General features: G+C 43.0%; 1 protein-coding gene across 1 annotated transcript in view; it reads left to right on the top strand.

The window, feature by feature from the left end:
* The window catches only part of PITPNC1 (phosphatidylinositol transfer protein cytoplasmic 1), a 218,060-nt gene that overhangs the window by 61,621 nt on the left and 130,485 nt on the right, over positions 1 to 25,954 (top strand). Inside the window, exon 2 of the mRNA XM_070773829.1 lies at positions 24,174 to 24,322. Coding sequence (XP_070629930.1) covers positions 24,174 to 24,322 — 149 coding nt within the window. The remainder of the gene's footprint in view (positions 1 to 24,173; positions 24,323 to 25,954) is intronic.

The raw sequence follows: 25,954 nt of genomic DNA, 5'->3' as shown, positions 1-25,954 counted from the left end.
GCTTTAAAACACTTTAACCTGAAAAGGAAATTCTAGAACCCAATCCACTCAAATTGAAGGTAGATTTACTTCAATAAGACACAATCACACTTTATGCAGAACTTTGCAAATTACTTTGAAAAGATAGGAGGTTCTGCCTATTTGGGGCAACTTCTACCCTCTCTTCTCTGGGCCACCTTTTAATAACCTGTCCTGAATAGATATCAAGACTTTTGCTTTGGTTACCTTTCTGAGTTCTTGTTTCAGTTAACAGTTAGTTGCTCGGTCATGTCGGACTCTTTGCGACCCCATGGAGTGTAGCCTGCCAGGCTTCTCTGTCCGTGGAATTCTCCAGGCAAGAATACTAGAGTGGGTTGCCATTCCCTTCTCCAGGGGATATTCCTCACACAGAGATTGAACTCGGGTCTTCTGCATTGCAGGCAGACTCCTTACCATCTGAGCCACTAAGAGCCTATCTAAAGCCCCAAGCCCTGTACAACTCAAGAGGGTGTTCTTGTGCAGTGCACACCCTGTGCAGCTGCCCTTTCCCAGAAACACCCTCAAGTCGCTTCCTTTTTCTATTGTCCACCCCAGGAATTGGAATCCTGCCTCAAAATTTGAACATAGGGTCACCCTTTCCATACTAACTTCTTTCTTTAATTGAAAAAGACATGCTTTTTATAAAAACTTCAAACCTTACCAGAAGTACATTTCCCACAATCCCCTGTTGGGTAATTATCATTAACAACTGACAGATAATTTTTTAAATTTTTCTTACCAATTCATATACTAGTACATGCACGTGCATTTTACTGAAACTTCTGCTTTACCTGCTGTTTGCAGCTCACTTTGTTTTTTCTTCACTTAAGTATGCATCTGGGGCCTCTTTCCATTTTGGCAAATAGAGATCTATTTCATGATTTAATGGCTGTATTGTATTTCACTATTTGGATCTACCTTGATTTATCTAACTGGTCCCATTGATAGACAATTGGAGTTTTTCCAGCTTTGTGCTATTGCATAAATGGAGCAATGAATAATCTGAAGCATGTAAATCTTTGCACAAATGCAAAAGAGTTTCTCTAGGATATATTCCTAGATAGAGTAACTCGGTCAAATGATAACAAACATCTTAAAATTTAACAGACAAAATCATCTTCTCCCTTTGCTCTCCCACTAGTGTGGTCAAGGATCTGTCCCCTCCACCTCACCAACACTGGCAAGCCTTTTTCATCTTTACTAATCTAATAGGTGAAATGTATTAGTTTGTGTGAAAAAAAATTTTTTTACCTGTCTTCCCATTGCAAAATTCTGGAGTCATACCGAATACTTGCAGTTGAACATTTTTCACTTGTTTATCAGCCATTTGTATTTCTTTGAATTCTTTCCCAGACTTCTACTTGGTTGTGCACTTTAATTCCTCATTTCTGAGCTCTACCTGCCAGGATGGAGAATCTGTTGCTTCCCTCCAGACCCTGTGCTGACCACCCCTTCCTGCCTCAGAGTTAGAGTGATGCCCAGCCCAGGACTCTTGGTGGCAAAGACCTGGGGTGACTCCCAATTGCTCCATGTATTTGTGTGACCTCTGATAATTTTCCTAACTTCTCTATGCCCCAGATTCCTCATTTGAAAACTGAGTTGGTAAAATTGTCTACAACAAAGGGTTGCCTTCAGGATTAAATGGTATAGTTGTTATGTAAAGCTCTTAGTCTAAACATTCAGGAAACACTAGTATTATTATTGCTCTAATAAAGTGTACTCATTGTTTTCTGATTTGTGCTTTCTGGCCAGTATCACTACTGAGACGGTGAAGGATATGGAGAAAGCCTTTGAAAATGGAGCTATGCTAAAACATTTACTGTGTTCTTATACCTTCTCTATTGCCATGATTGTCCTGGGACTCAAACATGAATGAGACAGCTTGGCTCTGAAGATAACATTTGCCAATATTATTCTGTGCACATCTGTTTTCTCTCTTTATTGTAACTGAGTTACACATAATCAGAGGTTACAACCTAATGTGGATAAATATTTCAATTTCTCATATTTATAGAGTGTTGTAGGTTGTTGTTGTTTTTTATTTCAGCCAGCATTTAGAAGTTAGGATGTTAATATAAAAATCTAGATTTCCAGCTTTTCTTGAGTAATGGAAATGTTAACAGGCATCTGGGCCTCCCTGGTGGCTCATATGGTACAGAATCTGCCTGCAGTATGGGAGACCCAGGTTCTATCCCTGGGTCTGGCAGATTCCTTGGAGAAAGGAATGGCTACCCACTCCAGTATTCTTGCCTGGAGAATTCCATGAACAGGCGAGTCTGGTGGACTGCAGTCCATGGTCTTTGACTGTGTGGATTACAACAAACTGTGGAAAATTCTTAAAGAGATAAGAATACCAGGCCACCTTACCTGTCACCTGAGAAACCTGTATGCAGGTCAAGAATCAACAGAACTGGGCATCAGATAATGGACTGGTTCCAAATGGGCAAAGGAGTACGTCAAGGCTGTACATTGTCACCCTGCTTATTTAACTTCTATGCAGAGTACATCATGCGAAATGCTGGGCTGGAGGAAGCACAAGCTGGAGTCAAGATTACTTAGAGAAATAGCAACAATCTCAGATATGCAGATAGTACCTCTCTAGTGACAGAAAGGGAAGAAGAGCTAGAAAACCTCTTAGGAGGATGAAAGAGAGAATGAAAAGGCTGGCTTAAACTCAGCATTAAAACTAAGATCATGGCCTCCAGTCCCATCACTTTATGGCAAATAGAAGAGGAAAAAGTAGAAACAGTGACAGATTTTATTTTCTTGGGCTCCAGAATCAGTGCAGACAGTGACTGTAGCCAGGAAATCAAAAGACGCTTGCTCCTTGGAAGGAAAACTGTGACATACCTGGACAGCGTATTAAAAAGCCGACAAAAGTCCATATAGTCAAAGCTCTGGTTTTTCCAGTAGTCGTGTACGGATGTGAGAGTTGGACCATAAAGAAGGCTGAGTGCTGAAGAACTGATGGTTTCAAGCTATGGTGCTGGAGAAGACTCTTGAGAGTCCCTTGGACTGCAAGGAGATCAAACCAGTCAATCCTAAAGGAAATCAACCCTGAATATTCATTAGAAGGACTGATGCTGAAGCTATAGTACTTTGGCCACCTGATGCGAAGAGCCGGCTCATTGGAAAAGACCCTGATGGACTGTGGAGTTGCGGACAGTGAAGGCAGACTGCCTGCCTGGCTCTCGTACAGCTCCCCCTGGGCAACAGGGCCCACCAGTTTCAATTGAGGAGGCGAGTTGGAACCCCTCTTGTACTTGAGACCATAGCTAGGGTGAACGCTACCTCAACTTGAGCAGCCTCTTGGCCAATTTCCCCCCAAAATGACCAGACAAGGACCTGGGTGGTCAGGCCTGGATGACAGATTCCTCATCACAGTGCTGACCCCTCCTGGCTTCCCACAGGCAGACATGTATCTGAGGGCTCCATCCTGTGTTCCAGGCAGCTTGCACTTCCTTTTTGAGCATTTATATTTTATCATCATTTTTTTGTTTATATATCTATTTCCCTTACCAGAATGTAAGCGCCTTGATTGCAGGGGCTGTACTTTATCACTTTAATATCCTTCGTGCCCAGGGCATAAGTTTGATAAATATTCTCGAATGGATTTAAATTTTCATAATTTTATTGACTCTTTTGCCATATGAAAAGTTGTTTTCTAAATGCAACACAGGGAGGTCTAAAGTGTAGCTTATATTCTAAAGGAGCTTGTTATCCAGTTGGGCAGATAAGCTCAATCAGTCATTCATTCATCGTCAGTCATTTGCATATAGTGAGTGTCTAAGTCTGGAGCTTGGCATTGGGGATATGATATCCAGGTGTGTACTCCACTCGTAGGTGGCTTTCAGTTAAGGAGAGATGGATATAAAATGATATAAAGTGAGTACAGCATAAGGTGATAAGTACAGTGATAGGATTTCTAAAGATTGTTAAAAACATGGAATAAAAAATAAAGAGCTCAAAAGAGTAATGAAAGACCCAACACAAAGCAGTGCATGACTTGGTAGTTGTGATTAGAAGAAAAGCCCGGGTTTCCTGGGTCCACCGAGCGGGCATTGAGAAGTGTCTGCTGAGAAAGAGTTTTCTCTGAAATCAGTGGTTTGCAGTACACATCAGTACAGCTAAGGTGCAAAGAAAGCCCATGTTAGAAACACCTGTTCCACTTTGCTTGGCCTAGTGTTTCCCAAGCTTTTGTGAGTGTGAAACTCTTTTTCTCCCCACTGTTTAGCATCCTATGGAACTGACATTCCTTGAAGTCGTTCTGGGAAATACTGATGTAGATACCATCTGTAATTATTATTACTGTTTTTTTGGCCTCGCCACACAGAATGTTGGATCTTACTTCCCTGACCTGGGATTGAATTTGTACTCCCTTGCAAGTAGAAGTGCAAAGTCTTAACCCCTGGACCACCAGGGAATTCCCACCATCTGTAATTAGATAGCTAGTGACTCTTAACATTTTAGGAGATGTGGATCCTTTGAGAAGTTAATAGTGGGGGATGGGGAAAATTGTGAACACTTCATGCATTCCTTGAAGCCCATCCAGCATCGCTCTCCATGGTCAGTTCAGTTCAGTTGCTCAGTGGGGTCCAACTCTTTGCGACTCCATGGGCTGCAGCATGCCAGACCTCCCTGTCCGTCACCAACTCCCAGAGCTTGCTCAAACTCTTGTCCATCAAGTCGATGATGCCATCTAACCATCTCATCCTCTGTTGTCCCCTTCTCTTCCTGCCTTCAATCTTTCCTAGCATCAGGATCTTTTCCAATGAGTCAGTTCTTCCCATCAGGTGTCCAAAGTATTGGAGCTTCAGCTTCAGCATCAGTCCTTCCATTTAATATTCAGGGTTGATTTCCTTTAGGATTGACTGGTTTAATCTCCTTGCAGTCCAAGGGACTCTCAAGAGTCTTCTCCAACACCACAGTTCAAAAGCATCAATTCTTCAGCGCTCAGCTTTCTTTATGGTCCACCTCTCACATCCATACATGACTACTGGAGAAACCATAGCTTTGACTAGATGGATCTTTGTTGGAAAAGTAATGTCTCTGCTTATTAATACGCTGTCTAGGTTGTCATAGCTTTTCTTCCAAGGAGCAAGTGTCTTTTAGTTTCATGGCTGCAGTCACCATCTGCAGTGATTTTGGAGCCCAGAAAATAAAGTCTCACTGTTTGCATTGTTTCCCCATCTATTTGCCATAAAGAGATGGGACCAGATGCCATGATCTTAGTTTTTTGAATGTTGAATTTTAAGCCAACTTTTTCACTCTCCTCTTTCACTTTCATCAAGAGACTCTTCAGTTCTTCTTTGCTTTCTGCCCTAAGGGTGGTGTCATCAGCATATCTGAGGTTACTGATATTTCTCCAGGCAATCTTGATTCCAGCTTTGCTTCATTCAGCCCGGTATTTCGCATGATGTACTCTGCATAGATGTTAAGTAAGCAGGGTGACAATATACAGCCTTGATGTACTCCTTTTCCAATTTGGAACCAGTCCGTTGTTCCATGTTAGGTTCTAACTGTTGCTTCTTGACCTGCATACAGATTTCTCAGGAGGCAGGTAAGGTGGTCTGGTATTCCCATCTCTTGAAGAATTTCCCACACTTTTTTGTGATCCACACAGTCAAAGGCTTTGGCATTGTCAATAAAGAAGGAGTAGATGTTTTTCTGGAACTCTCTTGCTTTTTCAATGATCCAGTGGATGTTGGCAATTTATCTCTGGTTCCTCTGCCTTTTCTAAATCCAGCTTGAACATCTGGAAGTTCTCGGTTCACATATTGTTGAAGAGAAGGGAGCACAAGAAGAGAAGGGGGCAAATCCCAGCTAGGAGGGATCCATGTGGGCAGAAAAAAAAAGAGATTGGGAAAAAAGGGTTTGTTTGACTTTGAAGGAAGAACAGATGGGGCAGAGAGAGAAGGGACCAGAGTGCAGTTGGGGGCAGCCAACTGTAGAAGGCCTGAGAGGGCAGGCATGGAATTACCAGTCGTTAATGACCAATCGCCTATGACGGTTAAGGGAGATCCAAGGCCACGAACAGCTCTACTAACAGAGTCTGGAGTCAGAAGAATTATTCACAGAAACAGCAAAATCACAGAACTGAAATCTTCTACATGTCAAACCTATGTTATTATCATGTTGAAATGCTCGAACTTGCCTTTTTTCCTCTCCCTCCCCCAACTTACCTTTATTAACTAGTGCTGAATCTCCCAATTGAAAAATTCACTTTCAGAATCAGATTTGCCATCTAACTGGGCATCCTACCTTGAACAGTTAAAAATCCAATTGGTCTGACTTCTAATTTTAGAAGGAATCAAGCTGACCTTCATCGCGCTGTTGCTAACCGGAGCCGGTTACCTGGGTGACTAGATTTACAATATGTCAGTATGCAAATACCATCTGCCCAAGAGGAGGAAGGAAGGCCTTCCTCCTCTGGGGGTTGTCAGCAGTTCTGGAAATGTCTTCCTCTGGGAATGGAGAGGAGGCTCGCCAGAGAGGAGGAAAACCAGAAAAGATGCAATTTTTCAATGTTACAGTCCACCTCACTCTAGGAGGGAGCACAGGAGTTTGTGGTTTGCCTTATGTTGTCCTTTAAGGTAGTCCACTAAGGATATACGTGGAGGTCGTAGATTTTGCATTTCTTGGGCAGAGAGGGAGCCAACAGGGTAGGGTAGCATTTACTACTTTAGTGTATTTAGATTCAGATAATTGCAGTAGCTTAATGAAACCTTTCAGTATGCGATTCTTATTTTCCACAATGCCTTTACAAGTCTGATTTCAATTGATAAGAGTGCCTGAGCAGAGAAGGAGCCTGCTGCTTTTCTTGGGCTCTCAAGAAGGTTGAAGAGAAGGGGATGTTTCATCTCCTTTTCCCTCACATCATCTTCACTGGGGAAGCTGAAGGGATTTTCTCCACAGAATATCTATATTCAGCGCCTGTCCTGTGTATCAGTTTCAGGCTAAGGTTTAGAATCACTTTTGGAAACATTCAGATCCGAAGGCAGGCAGGGAAGTTCTTTTCCTTTTCATGAAATAACTGTCACATCAGCTGTCAGCTGCAGGAATTTCTTCCACCCACCTGTTTTCTGAGTCCAAATTAGGTGGACTCGTTAATTTTTACTTTAAAACCTCAAGGACTTGTAGGGGTGTGTGTGCTTCCTTTAATTGCCATGTGTCAGAATTTGTGTAGGAGGAAGAGTTTCCAGGAGTAGAGTGAGAACCCTTGCACTCTTAGCTTCTAATTTTGTACCCCCTGGTAGCTTCCCCCGAGACCTCTTCCTCTCTGCTTGCTCTTGTTGAGACTGCTATCTCCCACATCTTTGGGGGGGGGGGGGGGCGGGGGGGACTCCTAACATCTACCTAAAACTGTCAGCAGCATGAAGGAGTGAGGAAAGTCACTTTACTTCCCAGGGTCCTTTTACCCAGCCTTAGCTAGCACTGTGTAGCAGCATTTTCTCTCTTTTTTTCCCCAAACAACCACCTTTTTAGTTGATTTGCAATGTTGTGTTCATTTCTGTGATTCAGTTTTTTCTGATTCTTTCTTACAGGAATATTACATGATATTGAATATATAGTTCCCTGTGCTACACTAGTAAATCCTTGTTGCTTAGTTATCTTACATGTATTAGCTGTGTATCTGTTAATCCCAAACTCCTAATTTATCCCCCACCTTTCCCCTTTGGTAACCACAAGTGTGTTTTCTATGTGAGTTTATTTCTGTTTCATCAATAACTTCATTTGTATCATTTTTTTAGATTCCACATATATTGTATGATATTTGTCTTTGTCTGATTTACTTCACTTAGTATGATAATCTCTAGGTTCATTCATGTTGCTATGAATGGCATTTCATTCTTTTTCATGGCTGAGTAGTATTCCTCTGTGTGTGTGTGTGTGTGTGTGTGTGTGTGTGTGTGTGTGTGTATACACACCACATCTTTATCCATTCATCAGTTAATGGACAGTTAGGTTGCTTCCATGTCTTGGCTATTGTAAATAGTGCTACTATGAAAATAGAGGTGCATGTATCTTTTTGAATTAGATTTATTTTTCTGTGATCTGTCTTCAAAGGTCCTGGAACATAGTGAAGTTTTGCTGTGAGCAAGTAAATGTCCAGAATTTATTTGCAGGCTGTGACTTCCTCCTGCTTCCTTCTTAACAGGCTAATGTCTCTCCACATACAGGCCAAGCCCCATTTTCTGTGTGACGCCCTCCTGGATATCTATAGCCCATGCCACTCCCTTTCTGACCCTCACACGCTTTCCACGTGTGTCATATAATTAGTGCTTTGATCTGCTATCTTAGCTCCTAATCGTCTGTAGTGTCGTGTTTGGCTCTTTGTTGTCCCACCAGAGTAATGAAAAGACACCGTCAGGCTGGAGAGTTGCCCAGGGTATCTGTTGATTGAATGTGCCCAGGTGTCAAATGTGGTGACATGAGCAAGCAAGGCCATACTTGTCCCATAATTTACTCTTGGTTTTTGAAGTCAATTGTTTGATTTTCTTATTTCCACAAGTAACTTAAAATTATTTAACGTAAGTATGAGACATTATTGGTGAGAATGTAAAATGGTGCACCTGCTTTGGACGTCTGGCAGTTCCTCAAAAGGTTAAACATAGATATGGCCAAGCAAGTCCACCCCTAGGTATCTACCTAAGACATGGAAACAAGTCCACACAAAGACTCGTACACATACATTCATTGCAGCATTCCTCATTAATAGCCCAAAAGTGGAAATAACCCAAATGTCTGTCAAGTGATAAATGAACACATGTGGAATATTATTTGGTAGTTAAAAAGGAAGGAAATACTGATACATGGTACAACATGGATGAATCGCAAAAGCATTATGCCAGCACTGTTTACAATAGCCGAGACATGGAAACAACCTCAATGTCCATTGACAGATGAATAGATAAAGCAAATGCACTATATGGAATACTGCTGCTGCTGCTGCTAAGTTGCTTCAGTCGTGTCCGACTCTGTGCGACCCCATAGACGGCAGCCCATCAGGCTCCGCTGTCCCTGGGATTCTCCAGGCAAGAACACTGGAGTGGGTTGCCATTTCCTTCTCCATTGCATGAAAGTGAAAAGTGAAAGTGAAGTTGCTCAGTCGTGTCCGACTCTAGCGACCCCATGAACTGCAGCCTACCAGGCTCCTCCGTCAATGGGATTTTCCCGGCAAGAATGCTGGAGGGGGTTGCCATACCCTCTTCCAGGGAATCTTCCTGACCAAAGGATCGAACCCACTGTTTCCTGTGTCTCCTGCATTGCAGGTGGATTTTTTACCACTGAGCCACGGGGGAAGCCCAACTCAACTATCCTTCAATTTAGAAAGAAAGAGTACGCCAAGTGAAGGAAGTCAGTCACAAAAGGTCACACATATTGTACGATTCCATTTATATGAACTGTCCAGAATGGACACATCTGTAGTGACCAAAAGTAGATTAGTGGTTGCAGGAGCTGGGAGGAGGGGAGGATGGGGAGTTAGCAATAATGGGTGTGGAGTTTCTTTTGGGGATGATGAAAATACTCTGGAATGAGATAGCGGCAACGGTTGCACAACCTTGTGAATAAACTAAAAACTACTGAATTGTGTACTTAAAAAAAACAACTAGCAAGTACACAAAACTACTTAAATCTACTGCAGAGTTTAAAGTCATTTCCAGGATTACTTTTTCAAGAGTAGCTGTCACCTAGAATAAAATAAAGAGTGACTTAAACTGTAAGAAAAACACAAAAAAGGCAAATTACCAAGAATGGCTTTTTTCTTGCGTCAAATCTTTGACTATAAGTCATACACATCTGATTCGTAAGTAAGTTCTACAGGACTGTTTGCTGCCTTCTAAACTGTGATTCTGTAATTTGCTGCATTCCTGGCTGGGCCATCTAAATAATGCTGTATGCAGCTTCTATAACAGAAATAGAAGTGCCTTTTCAGGTCATGCCTACCACCCCCACACCCAGACTCCCTAAGGTAATAATTCATAGCTGCTTCTCTGTGGTGCCCTTGTAGAGTGATGTAACTATTGTGAATATGTTGGGGCCTTTTTGACTTAAAGGGATTTGTTGCATTTTCATCTTCTGTTTGCAGACAGAGCATTTCAAAGGGACACCCTCCAACCCCCTGAAAAGTAACCATCTCAGTTCATCAGTGCTTTATCAGAAAGGTCTTCTGACGTAAATAAATGGTAGAGTTGAAATCTCTCCTAGGGCTGGCTCAGTGCTTTTTTTTGGAAGACCGATTTGACATGCCCAAGCACCACTTAAAATGAGCCTTTCAAGAGTGAGATACAAGAAAGAAATGAGCATTGACTTTAAAATGTCATGTGACCACATCACACCCATTAGGATGGCTATTATTGAAAAACAAACAAACAAAAAACAGAAAGTGACCAGTGTTGGCAAGGATGCAGAGAAATTGGAATCCTTGTGCATTGCTGCTGGAAATAAAATGGTGCAGCTGCTGTGGAAAACAGTTTTGTGGTTCCTTAAAAAGTTAAACATAGAATTATCATCAGATCAGATCAGATCAGATCTGTCTTTCAGTCATGTCCGACTCTTTGTGACCCCATGAATCACAGCATGCCAGGCCTCCCTGTCCATCACCGACTCCCGGAGTTCACCCAGACTCATGTCCATCAAGTCAGTGATGCCATCCAGCCATCTCATCCTCTGTCGTCCCCTTTTCTTCTTGCCTCCAATCCCTCCCAGCATCAGAGTCTTTTCCAATGAGTCAACTCTCCACATGAGGTGGCCAAAGTACTGGCGTTTCAGCTTTAGCATCATTCCTTCCAAAGAAATCCCAGGGCTGATCTCCTTCAGAACGGACTAGTTGGATCTCCTTGCAGTCCAAGGGACTCTCAAGAGTCTTCTCCAACACCACAGTTCAAAAGCATCAATTCTTTGGCGCTCAGCCTTCTTCACAGTCCAACTCTCACATCCATACATGGCCACAAGAAAAACCATAGCCTTGACTAGACGGACCTTTGTTGGCAAAGTAATGTCTCTGCTTTTCAATATGCTATCTAGGTTGGTCATAACTTTCCTTCCAAGGAGTAAGCGTCTTTTAATTTCATGGCTGCAGTCGCCATGTGCAGTGATTTTGGAGCCCAGAAAAATAAAGTCTGATACTGTTTCCACTGTTTCCCCGTCTGTTTCCCATGAAGTGATGGAACCGGATGCCATGATCTTCGTTTTCTGAATGTTGAGCTTTAAGCCAACTTTTCATATGACTCAGCAATTCCCCGTATAAGTGTGAACTCAAAAGAATTGAAAGCGGGGACTCAGATACTTGTACAGCACTGTTCATAGCAGCATTAGTCACAATAATAGCCAGAGGGTGGAAGCAACCCAAATACCCATCAGTAGATGAATGAAGAAGTATCCATGGTATACACATACAATGGAATGTTTTTCAGCCTTAAAAATGAATAACATTCTGACACATGCTACAGCATAGATGAACCTTGAAAACATGATGCTAAAGTGAAGTAAACCAATCAAAAAAGGACACCCATTGTATGATTTCATTTATATGAGGTGTCTAGAATAGACACATTCATAGACAGGAAGTAGATTAGAGGTTACTAGGAACTGGGTGGAGGATGAAAATTGCTATTCTAATAGGGATGGAGTTTCTTTTTGAAATGATGAAAAAATTCAGAAATGGACGGTAGTGATGGTTGCACAAACATTGTGAATGCACTTGCTGCCCCTGAATTGTACATTTAAAAATTGCTAAAATGGTAAATTTTGTTAAGTATTTATATACCACAATTTAAAAAGATGAAAAAAAGAATCCTGTGAAGAATAACATTCTGGTTCATCATTTTGTCTCTACGTCCTTTTTTCTCCCCAGTCTTTGAATACACGGTGAACTATATTTTATCGTGGCATTGCCTCCCTTAGCAGGATATGCAGAGAGACGAAAGGATTACCAACTGCCTAGAGAGCAAGAGCAGGGCCACCACTCAGCCTTAAAATACCAGTTGATAGAATCTCTCTCCAGGTCACTAGAATAAGCCTGAGATGTGTCAGAAAGTTATTTATTTATTTATAATTTTATTGCAGTGTAGTTGATTTATAATGTTCTGTTAGTTTCTGATGTACAGCAAAGTAATTCAGTTACACACATACATATTTTTTTCATATTCTTTTCCATTACAGTTTATTACAGGATATTGAATATAGTTCCCTATGCTATACAGTAGGGCCTTGTTTTTTTAATCCATTTTAAATATAAGAGTTTGCAATGGCTGATCCCAAACTCCCAATCCATCCCTCCTCTACCACCGTCCCCCGTTGGCAAACACAAGTCTGTTCTCCATCCATGAGTCTGTTTTAGTTTCATAGATCTCATGAGCGATATATGTTTGAGAAAGGCAAATACAGTCTCTGTCTTTAAAGCCTTTCTCTTTCTGACTTACTTCACTTAGTAGGATCATGTCCTGATCCACCCGTGTTGCTGCAGATGGCAGCATTTCAGTCTTTATTTGTTGTTGTCGTCTAGTCACTCAGTCACGTCTGACTCTTTGCGACCCCATGGACTGCAGCACACCAGGCTTCCCTGTCCTTCACCATCTCCTGGAGCTTGCTCAGACTCATGTCCATCAAGTCAGTGATGCCATCCAACCATCTCATTCCTCTGTCGTCCCCTTCTCCTCCTGCCTTCAATCTTTCGCAGGGTCTTTTCCAGTGAGTCGGCTCTTCGCATCAGGTGGCCAAGGTATTGGAGCTTCAGATTCAGCATCAGTCCTTCCAGTGAATATTCGGGGTTGATTTCCTTTAGGATTGACTGGTTTGATCTCCTTGCAGTCCAAGAGACTCTCAAGAGTCTTCTCCAGCACCACAGCTCAAAAGCATCAATTCTTCGGCATTCAGCCTTCTTTATGGTCCAACTCTCACATCCATACATGACCACTGGAGAAACCATAGCTTTGTCTAGATGGACCTTTGTCAGCAAAGTAATGTCTGTGCTTTTTAATATGCTATCTAGGTTTGTCATAGCTTTTCTTCTAATGAGCAAGTGTCTTTTAATTTCATGGCTGTAGTCACCATCTGCAGTGATTTTGGAGCCCAAGAAAATAAAGTCTGTCACTGTTTCCATTGTTTCCCCATCTATATGCCATGAAGTGATGGGACTGGATGCCATGATCTTAATTTTTTGAATATTGAGTTTTAAGCCAGCTTTTTCACTCTACTCTTTCACCTTCATCAAGAGTCTCTTTAGATCCTCTTCACTTTCTGCCATAAGTGTGGTGTCATCTGCATATCTGAGGTTATTGATATTTCTCCCAGCAATCTTTATGGCTGAGTAGTATTTGTGTGTGTGTCTGTGTGTATACCGTATCATCATCCAGTCATCTGTCGATGGGCATTTAGGTTGCTTCTGTATCTTGGCTATTGTGAATAGTGATGCTATGAACATTGGGGTGTGTGTATCTCAGAATGATAGATTTTTAAATGTAGTAATTTCTGGAAATATACCCAATTTACTCCGTTTTGCCTCTCTTCATTAACTGTCTGTGGAGAGCAGGAGTTAACGACCATATACTTTTCTCCATCAGTCATCTGCTTCCTTTTACCAAGGAGGAAACACCTATAGGATGCGATTGCTTAGGAAAATGGTACCTTCCCTGCAGCCAACCACATACCCTATGAGCATCTATGGGCTACAGGCGCCATTGCAGGCAAGTGAAACCTGGGGCCAGTCCCCCAAAGTGGGGTGAAGACGGATGCTAGAATTTTCCCAACTTTGATCCACATGTCTAATTTGGTCATAACTCTCTCTCCTCATTGCTAGATAGTTAGCAGAGTGCTGAAACCACTTGCCGTGCCAGCTAGCACTTAAGCAAGCAAAGAGGTTCAGTGACCTTCAAATATTACTGAGATCGTGTTGTTCTAGGCTTGAAGTGGCTTGAATAATTCTTTCAAAACATTAAGTTGTTCATTGTTCAGTTGTACATGAAGCAATAAGGGCTACTCTTTGCATTCAGAGTGCCCTTCTGTTCTCAGAAGGTCTCAAAGACACTGAAACTAATTGCTGTCATTCCTACAAGTATTTCTAGCTTTAACCAAAACAATAGCATCCTTTGATGCCACTGGGTGGGTGCAGTAGGCTTCAGAAACAGGGGCTTTTCCAGTTCTGGAAAGAGCCTGTTACCTCCATAAGGATAGACCTCTCTCCTAGAATCGCTTCTGGAGAGGCCAAGGTTAAGGAGCTAAGCAGTGACACAGGGGGTGTGGCAAGAAGATGGCACAGGATACATTTCCCAGGAAAGTACTATCTTAGTTTTCTCCCTTTTTGGTCTTGTGATTGGCTGTGGGTTTCTGCTTGGTAGTAAACAAAGAGACTTGATTGCTTTGTAAAGGTCAGCCCTGTCACCAAACCTCTCCATTTACTTGAGTTGCATTTGATTTCATGTTTGTTGAAAAATGGTTCAATGGCTATGATGTCAGCCTCAAGTTTCTTGGGCTTATCAGCCTTGTGTCTTTGAGATGGAACTCAGGAAACGCTCCTCTTTGGTGGAGACCAGGTCAACCTTGTTTATAGCTCTACCTCCAGTGTCTATAGGGCCTAGTGTACTCTGTTAGTTCAATGCATGAACCAGAAGGAACTGGACTCTACACCCAGAGTGTCCCCCAACCCATGCCTGGAGAAATCCCATGTTCTGCCCCAAGGGCAGACTACCCTTGTGGTTTTGAACTGAGTCCTGGCAGTTCCTGTCTTTGCTCTGTGGTTTCACATGCTGCTCTCTAAAAGCTAATGTGTTCAGCTTCTCATTTATCAATACTGGGGAATGATACCTCTCACTTGAGCTAATGCTTATAAAATAGCCTCTATGTGCTGATAGTTATCATTTTGGCTTTTAAATCTGTGCATTAAGTGAGTTCTCAAGGCTAGAATACCTCCCCCAAGGATAAGTCTGTGTTGGAAGGAGCAGTTAAAGTATGCGCTTTTATTTTTCATATACTATACTCTCCTGTACTCAGTCAAGTGGATCATGCTCCTGGACCTCCCAGTGTACTGGAAACGATTTGCAGTTTTGCACAGTTATAAGCATAGAGTTCTGCTTGCTTGCACCAGCACAAAGCATACCCTGAGCCCTTCCCCTGGCATTAAGTTGCTCTATTTCTATCCAGTTCAGTCCAAAACTTAGGATGGGTTAAGCACCAGCATATGATGCTGTTTATATTAGTTTGTCATGAAAAGGGGATTTTTGAATTAAATGTCGATAACCCAGCTCCTTCTTAAATCTTTTTATCAGCTTTTTCATTCCTGCACCCTGGCATAATGACACAGGTATTACGTAAACATGGCACCTCTGAGGGCTGCTTATAAAGATCCGGGAGAAAAGATAAATATGTGATGATGCACTGATATCCTGAAATATGAGCTGCAGGTTTGTATTTTCTTTGTGGCATCGGATATTGGTTTTCGTGCTTTATTGACCTGGCAGGGAGAGAGCTGATGAAACACCGAAGAACTTTACACTTTTTTTTCTTTTAAACCTCTCTGTCTACATGGAGAAATCTGAACATTGAATCACAGAGCCAGAAAGACTGATGGGGCTAGCCACTCATGTCTTTGCAGAGCCCAAATCAGATTCAGCCCTCAGAAGTAAAAATACACACCTCACCTTCCCAATGGAAAAAAGGAATTGCAATTGGGCTTGTTGCAGAGTCGCTCCCAGGCAAATGGAGGAGTTGGGCTCTGAACTGTGACAGTCCTGTTCAATAAGAAGCTGGTGTCCTCAGTGACCTGCGTCAAGGTCGGCAGGATTAGAGTGAGTTTGTATTCGGTTAATCACTCTTTCCCTTCTGTCAGGGTCTTTGTCAGTACTGTGTTGCTTGGGAACATCAGCAACAAGAATCCTCCGGAATGCTAATGTTAAAGACATTTAGGTTTAGGGCAGAGCGAGCCAGACATCTCTTCCTGCGTGGCAGAAATCTGGCATCTTGCAGAGCATTGTCTCTAGAGGAAGTCATTTTATAATTCTGTCCCCTGGGCTTAATACCTTCAAATAAGCTTCTAAACCAAAGATCCAGCAAATATAAAAGTCCCTGGCCTTAAAAAAAAAAAAAAAAGAAAGAAAGAAAAAACTTTTGCATAATCATAAAAATAGAATCACTGATAGATGGCCACCTTGAGGTGTGAAGTAAGTCGCACTCAGGGACAACATGACATGTTCCAGGTTTTTTAAAGAATTGTGATGAAATATACATCACATAAAATTTACCATTCTAACCATTTTTAAGTGTACTGTTCAGTGGCAGTGAGTGCATTCACATTGTTACATAACCATCAACAGCATCCATCCATCCCCAGAACTTTTTCATCATCCCAAAGGGAAACTCTGTCCTGCTGAGCGCTAACTCCCTACCCCTGGCAACCACCATTCTACTTTCAGTCTCTGTGAATTTGACTAGGGATGTCATATAAGTGGATGTTCCCTAGCTTTTTATAATATTTTGGGAGATGTTTGATCTGACTTCCATCTAAGAAAACTTTTACAGGAGGAAACGATGGTCTTGGGCTGATTGTCACAAACAGTTTTCCTGATTGTCAGGTTTTCCACTATTTTGCATCATAGTGGTGTGTATGGCGGATGCCTTGTTCTTTAGCCTTCATAGAACTATAGCCAAGTGGAAACAAATGAAACAGATCTTCACCTCCCAGTCAGATGTGTTGCCAAACAGGAGCTATAACTACTTAAGTGTAGTTTTACATTTTAATGAAGCATATTAATTTGTAAGTTTTTTTCTCACTTGATTCTCACCGTCCTATGAGGTATTTGCTTAGTCCCATTTTAATGATGAGAAACTGTGGCTCAGTTCAAATTGTATAGGGCTACAAAACTCATCAACAGCAGAATCGGGACTTTGGCCGCCAGTTTTCAATTTTAAAAGTGCAGTGCCTTCCACCATAACACACTGTGCACAATTATCACCTCTCTGGAGGTCCACGCAATACCAGCCCTCAGAAAAGAGAGGCTCCTCCAAATGTATCCCTGACTGTCCATGCTCTCCCTCACTAGCTTGGAAACACATGGAAACCCTTGGCCTGACAAACCAGCCTCCAAAGTCTTGGTGTGGACTGAAGGCCTGACTCTCTGTCACTGATGGCCCAGTTTAGGGCTTCGTCCAGCACCGTCCAATAGAAATATGTGAGCCACAAATGTAAGCCACATATGTAAAAGAAACAGGTGAAGTTACTTAAGAATACATTTTAGGGACTTCACTGGCAGTCTGGTGGGTTAAGACCCCACACTTCCAATGCATTGGGTTTGGGTTCAATCCCTAGTTGGGGAACAAAGATTCTACATGCCATGGGGTGCAGCCAAAAAAAAAAATGCATTTTACTTAATCTCATATCTTCAAATTATTTCAATATGCAATCAGTTTAAAAATTAATGAGCTATATTACTTTTTTGTTATTGTCAAGTTTTTTGTTGTTGTTACTAAGTACCCATTTTACACTTTTAAGCAATCTCAAGCCAGATGCTAAAATTTTATCAGAGGTATCTGATGTGAATTGAGATTTCATAAAAATTTCCAGTTGAAACAGTAGATTGTTGTAGCTGAAGGTGTCTCACATATATGGAAAAGTTTTCTTATAGCTGAATTGAGTATCAGTTTTAAAATTTAATTAAAAAGAAGGAAAATTTAAAATTCAGTCCCTCCATTGCACAGGCCACATTTCAAATGCTCATAAGCTACATGTGGCGAGTGGCCACCACCCTGGACAGCACTGGTTAGGTGAGCAGCTAAGGCTGCCCCAGACTGGGCCCAGAAGCACTGGACTAGACAGGGGTCAGCAGCCTTTTCCCTAAAAGGCCAGATAGCAAATATTTTCACCTCTGCAAACCACATGGTGTCTGTTGAAACTACCCAAGTCTACTCTGATATCATGAGAGCAGCCACAGAGTGAATGAGTATGACTGTTCCAATAAAATTTTATTTTACAGAACAAGCCCCAGGCCACATAGTTTGCCCACTGCTGGACTAAAGCATTTGTTCTGCTGCTTCACCCATGCTGTGAGAGTCTAGAACACAGCTTGCTCTAGCCTCTAGTTTTCTGAGATGAGGTTGTTAAAACCTGGCTCCATTGTATCCCCTTTCCAGTGTGTAATTACAACTTTGGCATCACTTGGTGTGAAGACTGCAATGCACCGGAGTCCTGGGTGATGTTTCATCTTTGAGACACACTCTTCGGGGGGCTCCTTGTGCATAGGGAGGCAATTGCTTCACAGTGCTTTGAGGTCTGTGTATTGACAATGGAGAAAACTTGGGGTAAAAAAAGCCAATAAAAGCATTATGGGTGATGTGAATAATGTGTGAAACTCCCAGGAACACCAGGGTATACCACCCTCTATGCTCTCTCCACACAGCCAGAGAGAGGCAGGAATCATGCCCACTTCACAGGTGGAAACATATACAATAATCATGTTAAATCAGATGGACAGATATTTCTCCATGGTTATGATATTATGTGGCATGCATTCATTTTGATGTTAAAGGCAGAAGTAGTCATATCATCAGGGAATAAATCCATCCAGACTAGGTAATACTTATTGCAAAGCAATGGTCCCCACCTTTCACATCATGATGTTTGAAAATGGTATCGGTACTAATGGAGAAGAGAAAGGGACAGGAAGGGAGGGGTTAGAAGAAAGATAACACCCCATGGTTCTTTAGGGAGGGGGAAATACAGGAGTCTGGCCTTGCAGGGATCTCTGAAGCTCAGCAACTGGGGGAAGGGGCAGTTAAGTGAAAATCAGTCATAGTTTGGAGTTCTGTTGAACCTAACTCTTCAGGTCCAAAACTTTCTCCGGCAAGAATGATGTTCAGGTGGTGGTGGTGGTCATTTAATAATCCCTTAACATACTCAGGAGTTTTGACTTGGGGGTTACCTTTTCTAAAATCAGGGTTTGAGGCTGAACTGAATTAAGTATCTTGATCATGAGTGGTCACATTTGCAAAGTACAAGGTGATGAAACTCCTTGGTTTTTCCAGGCACATTATGCAACTCTGCCTTGCCTCAAGTTCTGCGGCTCTATTAAATGTTCAGTGCTGCGAGCAAGTGGGAAAGATCTGCATCCCCATGATGGGTTTTTTTTTTTTTTTTTGACTACAGAGATAATTATTTGGGGTAGCTATTCTGATGATGGCTCACACAGAGGCTCAGCCCTGCAGCGCAGAGCTGTCTCTAATCGTGATTGCCTGTAATGATGATTACCCCAAACTCTGGAATTATAACAATAGATTTTACAAAGTTAGAGCATAATTACTCCGCCGTTCCATATGTGAACACAGTTTAAACATCTTTGATCTTTTGAATGATATCAGACTTTTGTTCTTCATCTTCTGAAATAGTGAAGTTCAAAGGCAGTGGCTCCAAACCATCCCTCTTTGTTCTTCATAGTGAGGTCAGGTTTATTAAAGCAGTTCACCTGTTAGAGAAATAAGGGCTGAACTTGGGTGGAGAAGAAAGAGTACAGGCTTGTGGTGTTCAGATCCCAGTTCTGCCACCTGGAAGCCACATGGCAGGAGAAAGTCTCTAGCCTCTCAGAGACTCAGATCCCTTATCTGTAAACACCTACCTGGCTGAATTGTTGTGAGTCTTAGAAATGAATATAAAGCACCTAATTGGTGCCTCACACCGATAGGCAGTCAGTGAAGCGTTTTCACCACCACCATCATTGTCATCACCTTCACCACCATCATCAATCCTGTTATTGATTCTCTGGCTTTAACATCTTCACAGTCCTTCTGAGTCTATGGATTTTGCAGCCTTCACTTTACATAAAAGTTAGTTTGAAGCTGGTGGTCTTCATCTAACTTAAGGATGAAGCTTTATGAGAAATTAGTGTTAAAGACGGAGAAGGCAATGGCACCCCACTCCAGTACTCTTCCCTGGAAAATCCCATGGACAGAGGAGCCTGGTAGGCTGCAGTCCATGGGGTTGCTGAGGGTTGGACATGACTGAGCGACTTCCCTTTCACTTTTCACTTCCATGCATTGGAGAAGGAAATGGCAACCCACTCCAGTGTTCTTGCCTGGAGAAGTGCAGGGACGGGGGAGCCCGATGGGCTGCCGTCTGTGGGATTGCACAGAGTCGGACACGACTGAAGCGACTTAGCAGCAGCAGCCGTGTTAAAGAGGAAAGAAGAAACAGGCCCTCTAAAAATGGAACATTCTGGTCTTGGCTCCATCTGGTCCTGAGCAAGTGAATGAATACCTTCCTCACCCTCTGCTGAAGTGGTTCTCAGGTTTTAGCTTGTGTTTGAGTAAGATCCCAAACTCCCTGTATGTCACAGTGCGAGTGTAACATGGGCTGGAATTGACCCAGGATTTAGCATTTTTAGGAGCATCTCTGGTGATTCTGAGATATGGTTCAAAGACTCTCTGTTTTGTCCTGTCCCCTCCAGTTGAGAAACTTTTGGATGTATGTGTCTTTGAGTGAATTTGTGTTTTAAAACCTCCACTTCTGGATGGCCCTTCTCAGATGGCCACAACAAGCAGAACAGTCCTGATTTGCTTGAGAGCAAAGAAAGCGACAGCTGCAGAGCCCTTGATCATCTCGGTGTCTGGGCTTGAGTGTCCCGCCACCCCCAGCACCATCACCCACGTGACTGAATCCAGCGTCTGTCGGTCGCCCACAGGCTGACGCTATCTTAGTGAGCTAACTCTGGTGTCTGCCCTGCGATGGCTCATTCAGGAGCTGCTGGAATGATCAATGAGGCTGGGCAGCCAGGCCCTCCTCCGGCTGCCGGTGAATCAGCCTCTGGCTGCCTTGGCCCTTTGCTTTCAACACAGAGCAGGAAGCACTTGAGCTGAGCACAGCCAGGCTGACTCGAGTCTGGCTAATGGCTTTTCTGTGTCATGCATTGTCCTTGGTCCCATGCATTTCCATGCGTGAGTGGGTTGGAGCTCCTGGAGATGGTCCAGGAATAGATATCCCTTCTGCATCCCCGCCCCTGACTAAAGCCCTGGACAGCATTTTGGTTTAAGGGTATCCGCTTCAGAAGTGGGGTCAACACTTTAAAAAAAACATTGAAGTTGTCAACTCAAGAAAAATTCGCAACCTAAAAGATGTGTTAAATTGTATTTGCGGAGCTTACTGAGAACTAGAGAGAGCTCTGAGAAGGGAGGAGCCAGGATATATAGGAGTTTTGGCTGGGGGAAAAAACACCACATAGTCAAACAGTAAAAAAAAAAAAAAAAAAATACCATGTAGCAGTAAAAGATATGTTAATCACACACACACACAAAAACCATACATCTCAAGGTAATGATTTTAGTGCTTTTTTTTTTTTTCCATGAATGGGAAGGTTCATGAGTCTAGGTTCTCTGAAATGTTTCCTTAGGTATGCATCAGGGCCAGTGTCCAAAACACAGAATGTTACCTGTTTTTCTCCATCCTGAATTCTGCTCAGGGCTCAACACTGAGGCTTGTTGTGGGTTGGAGTCAAGAGGCTACAGTGGCTTATGGCATGATGGCAGACAAATAGTCTTTGTTTACTGTAATGGCAGCAACGTTCTCTTTCCACAAGGTGGAAATCAGATAACACAGAGTTAACCATTTTAAAGTCAATTCAGCAGCATCAAGTACATTCACCACGTTGTACGACCACCACCTCTAACCAGATCCAGACCTTTCATCACCCCAGATGGAAACCTCGTACTCACTGAATTGGTTGGCTCGGGCTGCCATAGCAAACACCACAGGATGGGTGGCTTAACCAACCAGCATTGTAAGGGCTGACAGTTGTGGATGGTGGAAATCAAAGATCAAGTGTCAATAGTCAGGGTTGGTTCCCTCTGGGAAGGCTGGGAGGGAAGGATCTCTTCTGGGTCAGTCCTTGGCTTGTAAATGGCCATCCTCCTGCATCACTTCACCACATCTTCTTCCCTGAGGGTCTCTATGTCCATCTTGCCCCTTGGGGGCTTCCTAGGTGGCACTAGTGGTAAAGAACCCATCTGCCAATGCAGAAAACGTAAGAGACCTGGGTTCAGTCCCTGGGTCAGGAAGATCCCCTGAAGGAGGAAATAACAGCCCACTCCAGTACTCTTTGCCTGGAGAATCCCATGGACAGCAGAGCCTGCCAGGCTACAGTCCATAGGGTCACAAAGGGTCAGACACGACCAAAGCAACTTAGCACGCACATAAGGAAACCAGCCCTGTTGGATTGGTGCCCATCCCAGTGACCTCATTTTAATTTGATTGCCTCTGTGAGGAGCCTGTCTCCAAATAAGGTCATATTCTGAAGTACTGGGACTTAACATTTGACTTTTGGGAAACACTATTCAACTGGTTAACAGCCATGAAGCAGTATCAGTACTTCCTTCCTTTTTATGGCAGAGTAATATTCCTTTGAAAGTAAACATGTTTTCTTTGAACACCAAGTACAAAGCAACTTCTAGTGAAATCTCCATCCCCCGGGCAGCTGGGCATTGTGTCCTAGGCTTGTGTGCCTATCCACATAAGGTGGAGTGTTGATCTCACAGGTGTAACCTTTTTCTCACTGTCTTCCTCCTGGAAAGAGGGTTAGTTAGTCTTTATGAGCAAAGGAAAGAGGACTTACTAAGGGGAAGCTAAGACAAGCTTCTAATCCCAAAATGTGTTTAAAAATACATTTTATCTTTGATTTCCTTTCTCCTCTCACTCCCTTCATCCTCAGCACAGACATAGATACATTAAAAGCATTTTAAATGCACACCCTTCTGGGGAGGAGCGTGGCACAGGAAGCTCTGCCCTTTGAGAAGAGCCAGACTCTGACTGCTCTTTCCATTGTCATGGTGACTGGGCCTGGTCCCTTGGGCTGACCTCACACCAGAGTCTTTTCCATTCTCTTCACACTCCCCTCCCTGCACCTGCCTCAGAATAAAACAGGGACCTTCAGACATGTGAGTCCTCTCAGCTTTAGAACTGACTGCACTGTTGGTTTGTACATTTCACCTTGCCCCCTTAATTTAAAATCTATTTCTCTTATGCACATAGACAGGAGACCTGCATCCCTGCTGACCTTGGCTCTTTGGGGATAACCCAGAGCCATCATTAGCTAGCTGCAGACTCAGGTCCCTTCCCCCCATCCCATGGGCCTCGATGATGCTGACACTGTGTTGTTTCACACCGAATCTGCAAGAAGGACCACAGCAGGGTCCCATCACCCTGCCTTCTGATTCTGAGCAGACTTCATGCAAAAGTTGTTTTACTCCCTCCTTCGCCTCTCTCTCTCTTTCTCTTCTTTTCCCCTCCATTAAATTAGCTTTTGTCACTTCGGAAGTTCACTGGGTGAAGAGATGCATGCTGGCTCCAGGGTTTTCAGAGAGGCAAGAAAGAGACTGGAACAGCTCAAAACAGCAGACAGCATGGAAAATATTCACATTACGTGTTGTTCTATTTTATCACTTTCATATACGCACATGTGGCTCCAGGGCCCTCAGGCTAGAAGGCCACACACTGTTAGTGGAATTGGTTGAAAAGGATTTATACTGTATAGATTTTCTCCCTTGTGGACGAGCCTAATGGTGGGTTCACAGTTTCCACTCAAGGGGGAGTCTGGGCATCTGGATTTTTTTTTTTAAGCTTCCAGGTCATTCTAATGTCCATCCAACTTTGAGAACCACTATTCTAGAGGACAGAGACCTCCAGAAGAGTTTTAACACTTTGAGAGAGGCAGCAAAAGAAACAGGTGACATCTAATCCTCTGTGCCCAGCAATGCAGTTAATTAGGCAGAAAGAATGGACAGAAATAACACACCCTTGTCTGTCTTGTGCCAAGCAAAATAGGAATTTAGCTCCACCTAACCCTGTAAGGCCAGTGTGAAAAGGGAGATTCCAGCGTGCCCACCTCCCTGCTACTAACTATGGTTGGTTGATTGGCTGCCAAACCTTGAAGACCGTCACTCCCCTGGTGAACATTCGCCAAGGTGATGCAAAATGTTCACAGGAACAAGCCGTTTCTGCATTCTACTCACAATTAGTTCTCCTCCTTATTCCTGAGGAAAAGTAACATCAGGCCCACGTGCTTGCTTGCTTTTCTCAACAGAAAGTGCTGATGCCATGAGTTGCTTGCAGCACCGTCGTTGGGAGGGGTTGTCATTAAAAGTGAGTAGTGGGGCTGACCTGTCTGCATCGGTGTGTTTTGTAGTACAGAATCGGACAGCTGTACATGATCAGCAAGCACAGCCACGAACAGAGTGACCGAGGAGAAGGGGTGGAGGTCGTCCAGAATGAACCCTTCGAGGACCCTCACCATGGCAATGGACAGTTCACAGAGAAGCGAGTATATCTCAACAGGTAAGTCCTGGCAGCTGGCGCTCCACCTCCAGGCACCCTCCCTGCCCAGGAATCCCTCCCATCTGGCCTCATGGCACTCAGTAGAGGCTGTGACTGTCTGGGATGAAAAGGTGAGTTAGAAAGTCTTCATATCCGCCCTCCAAAACCACCAGTCTAGTTGCTTCCCCCTGCATTCTGCAAAATAGTCCTCAAATGCATTTTCATCAGGAGAAACTTTCCTCTTACCATTCGCAACCCTTCCACCACATGTTAGGATGAAATCAGATCTTAAGGATTAAAGGATTGTCTTCTCCCTTGGATCTGGGATTAGCAGAAGGAAAGAGGCAGCTTTGCCTGTAAGTTGTAGAGAAGTAAGTGCTGAAGATAGTCGTGTACCAATGGGGTCTTAACTCAGTAAGATCTCCACTTCCTGTTGGTGGAAGTGTCCCCAAAGGGAATTGACAAAACTAACAGTCACCTGTGACCTAAGTAAGATACAGTGTGTGGGTGGTTTCTATCTCTCAACCACTTGAGAAACTTTATAACTTTTCCTGCAGCAGAATTAGAAGTGGCCAGCTGTCTCAGTCATGTCTGTTTTCTCTATCAAAATATTCATATTTATCTTAATGGAGAGTAATAAACATGAGTAAGAGGGAAATTTGTTATTAATAGGATATCTGGACTTTCAGTAATAATTCCATTCTTCCCAAGGTGAAGGATGTCATCTCTCCTTTGGAAGGGTAAAAATTCAAGGATGATCAACCAGCACTGATCAGGACTGCCATTTCTGTTTTGCAAAATACATTTTTTAATCTTTTCTGTTTTCTCATCACTAATGACATAATTGATTACTGGGGCTTGTCTGATCTTCTCCCTACCTTACACTCCCTTCTAGGTCATTTTCTTCCTTTTACTTTACTGGGTCAGAACATTTGTAGTCACATGCCATATGGGGTATATTTTCTTAAAACTAACAGTCTATATTAGTGAACCAGTGTGTGACCATTCTGGTCTTTGCTATCCTCTCCATGAATACTCTACTACCATCTATGGCCTCCCTGTTAGCCCATTTCTCATTATTCAGAAAGCACTACCAACATAATAGTTGGACTGTGTCCCCATTTTATCCACTGACACTTGTGAATATTTCTCCATTCTCAGTGCTTTGACCACAAACAGATGTTCCTGAGAGAGCCATATTTGGAGTCTCACATTCTTGCATGACCTCCACCCTCCAACAGGCTGAAGGGGACTATTTCTTCTTGACGGGAGTGTTTGTGTTCTGTCAGTAGAGTGTTTGGAAATCTCTCAGGTCAATATCCTGACACTGAAGGCCTTGGGCTGATTAACCAACACATTTTAATCAGCCCAAGGATGTAGTACCAGGGAATTCCTGAGTCATGATGAAATGCAAATGAGATCTATCCTGTTCACCTATTAGTAGCTGTGAGTTCCCAGGATTTGGAACCAGTTCAGCCTGCAATCAGCCGTTGATTTGCAGGAGTAGCTGAGCTCCAAGTCTAGTCTGAGGATGGCTTCCTTCACAGAGAGGTTTCTCAATATGCTGCTTTGACATTCTTAGTGCTAAGGGTGTAAATAAAATATTGAGCATCACTCACCTCTGTAGAGCAAAGAGAAGTGAGGAGAGTGCGA

This window comes from Bos indicus, chromosome 19 (assembly GCF_029378745.1).
Source record: "Bos indicus isolate NIAB-ARS_2022 breed Sahiwal x Tharparkar chromosome 19, NIAB-ARS_B.indTharparkar_mat_pri_1.0, whole genome shotgun sequence".
NCBI classification, from domain to species: Eukaryota; Metazoa; Chordata; class Mammalia; order Artiodactyla; family Bovidae; genus Bos; species Bos indicus.
Note: the sequence above shows the minus strand (reverse complement) of the source record. Positions and strands in the feature narration are given on the sequence as shown.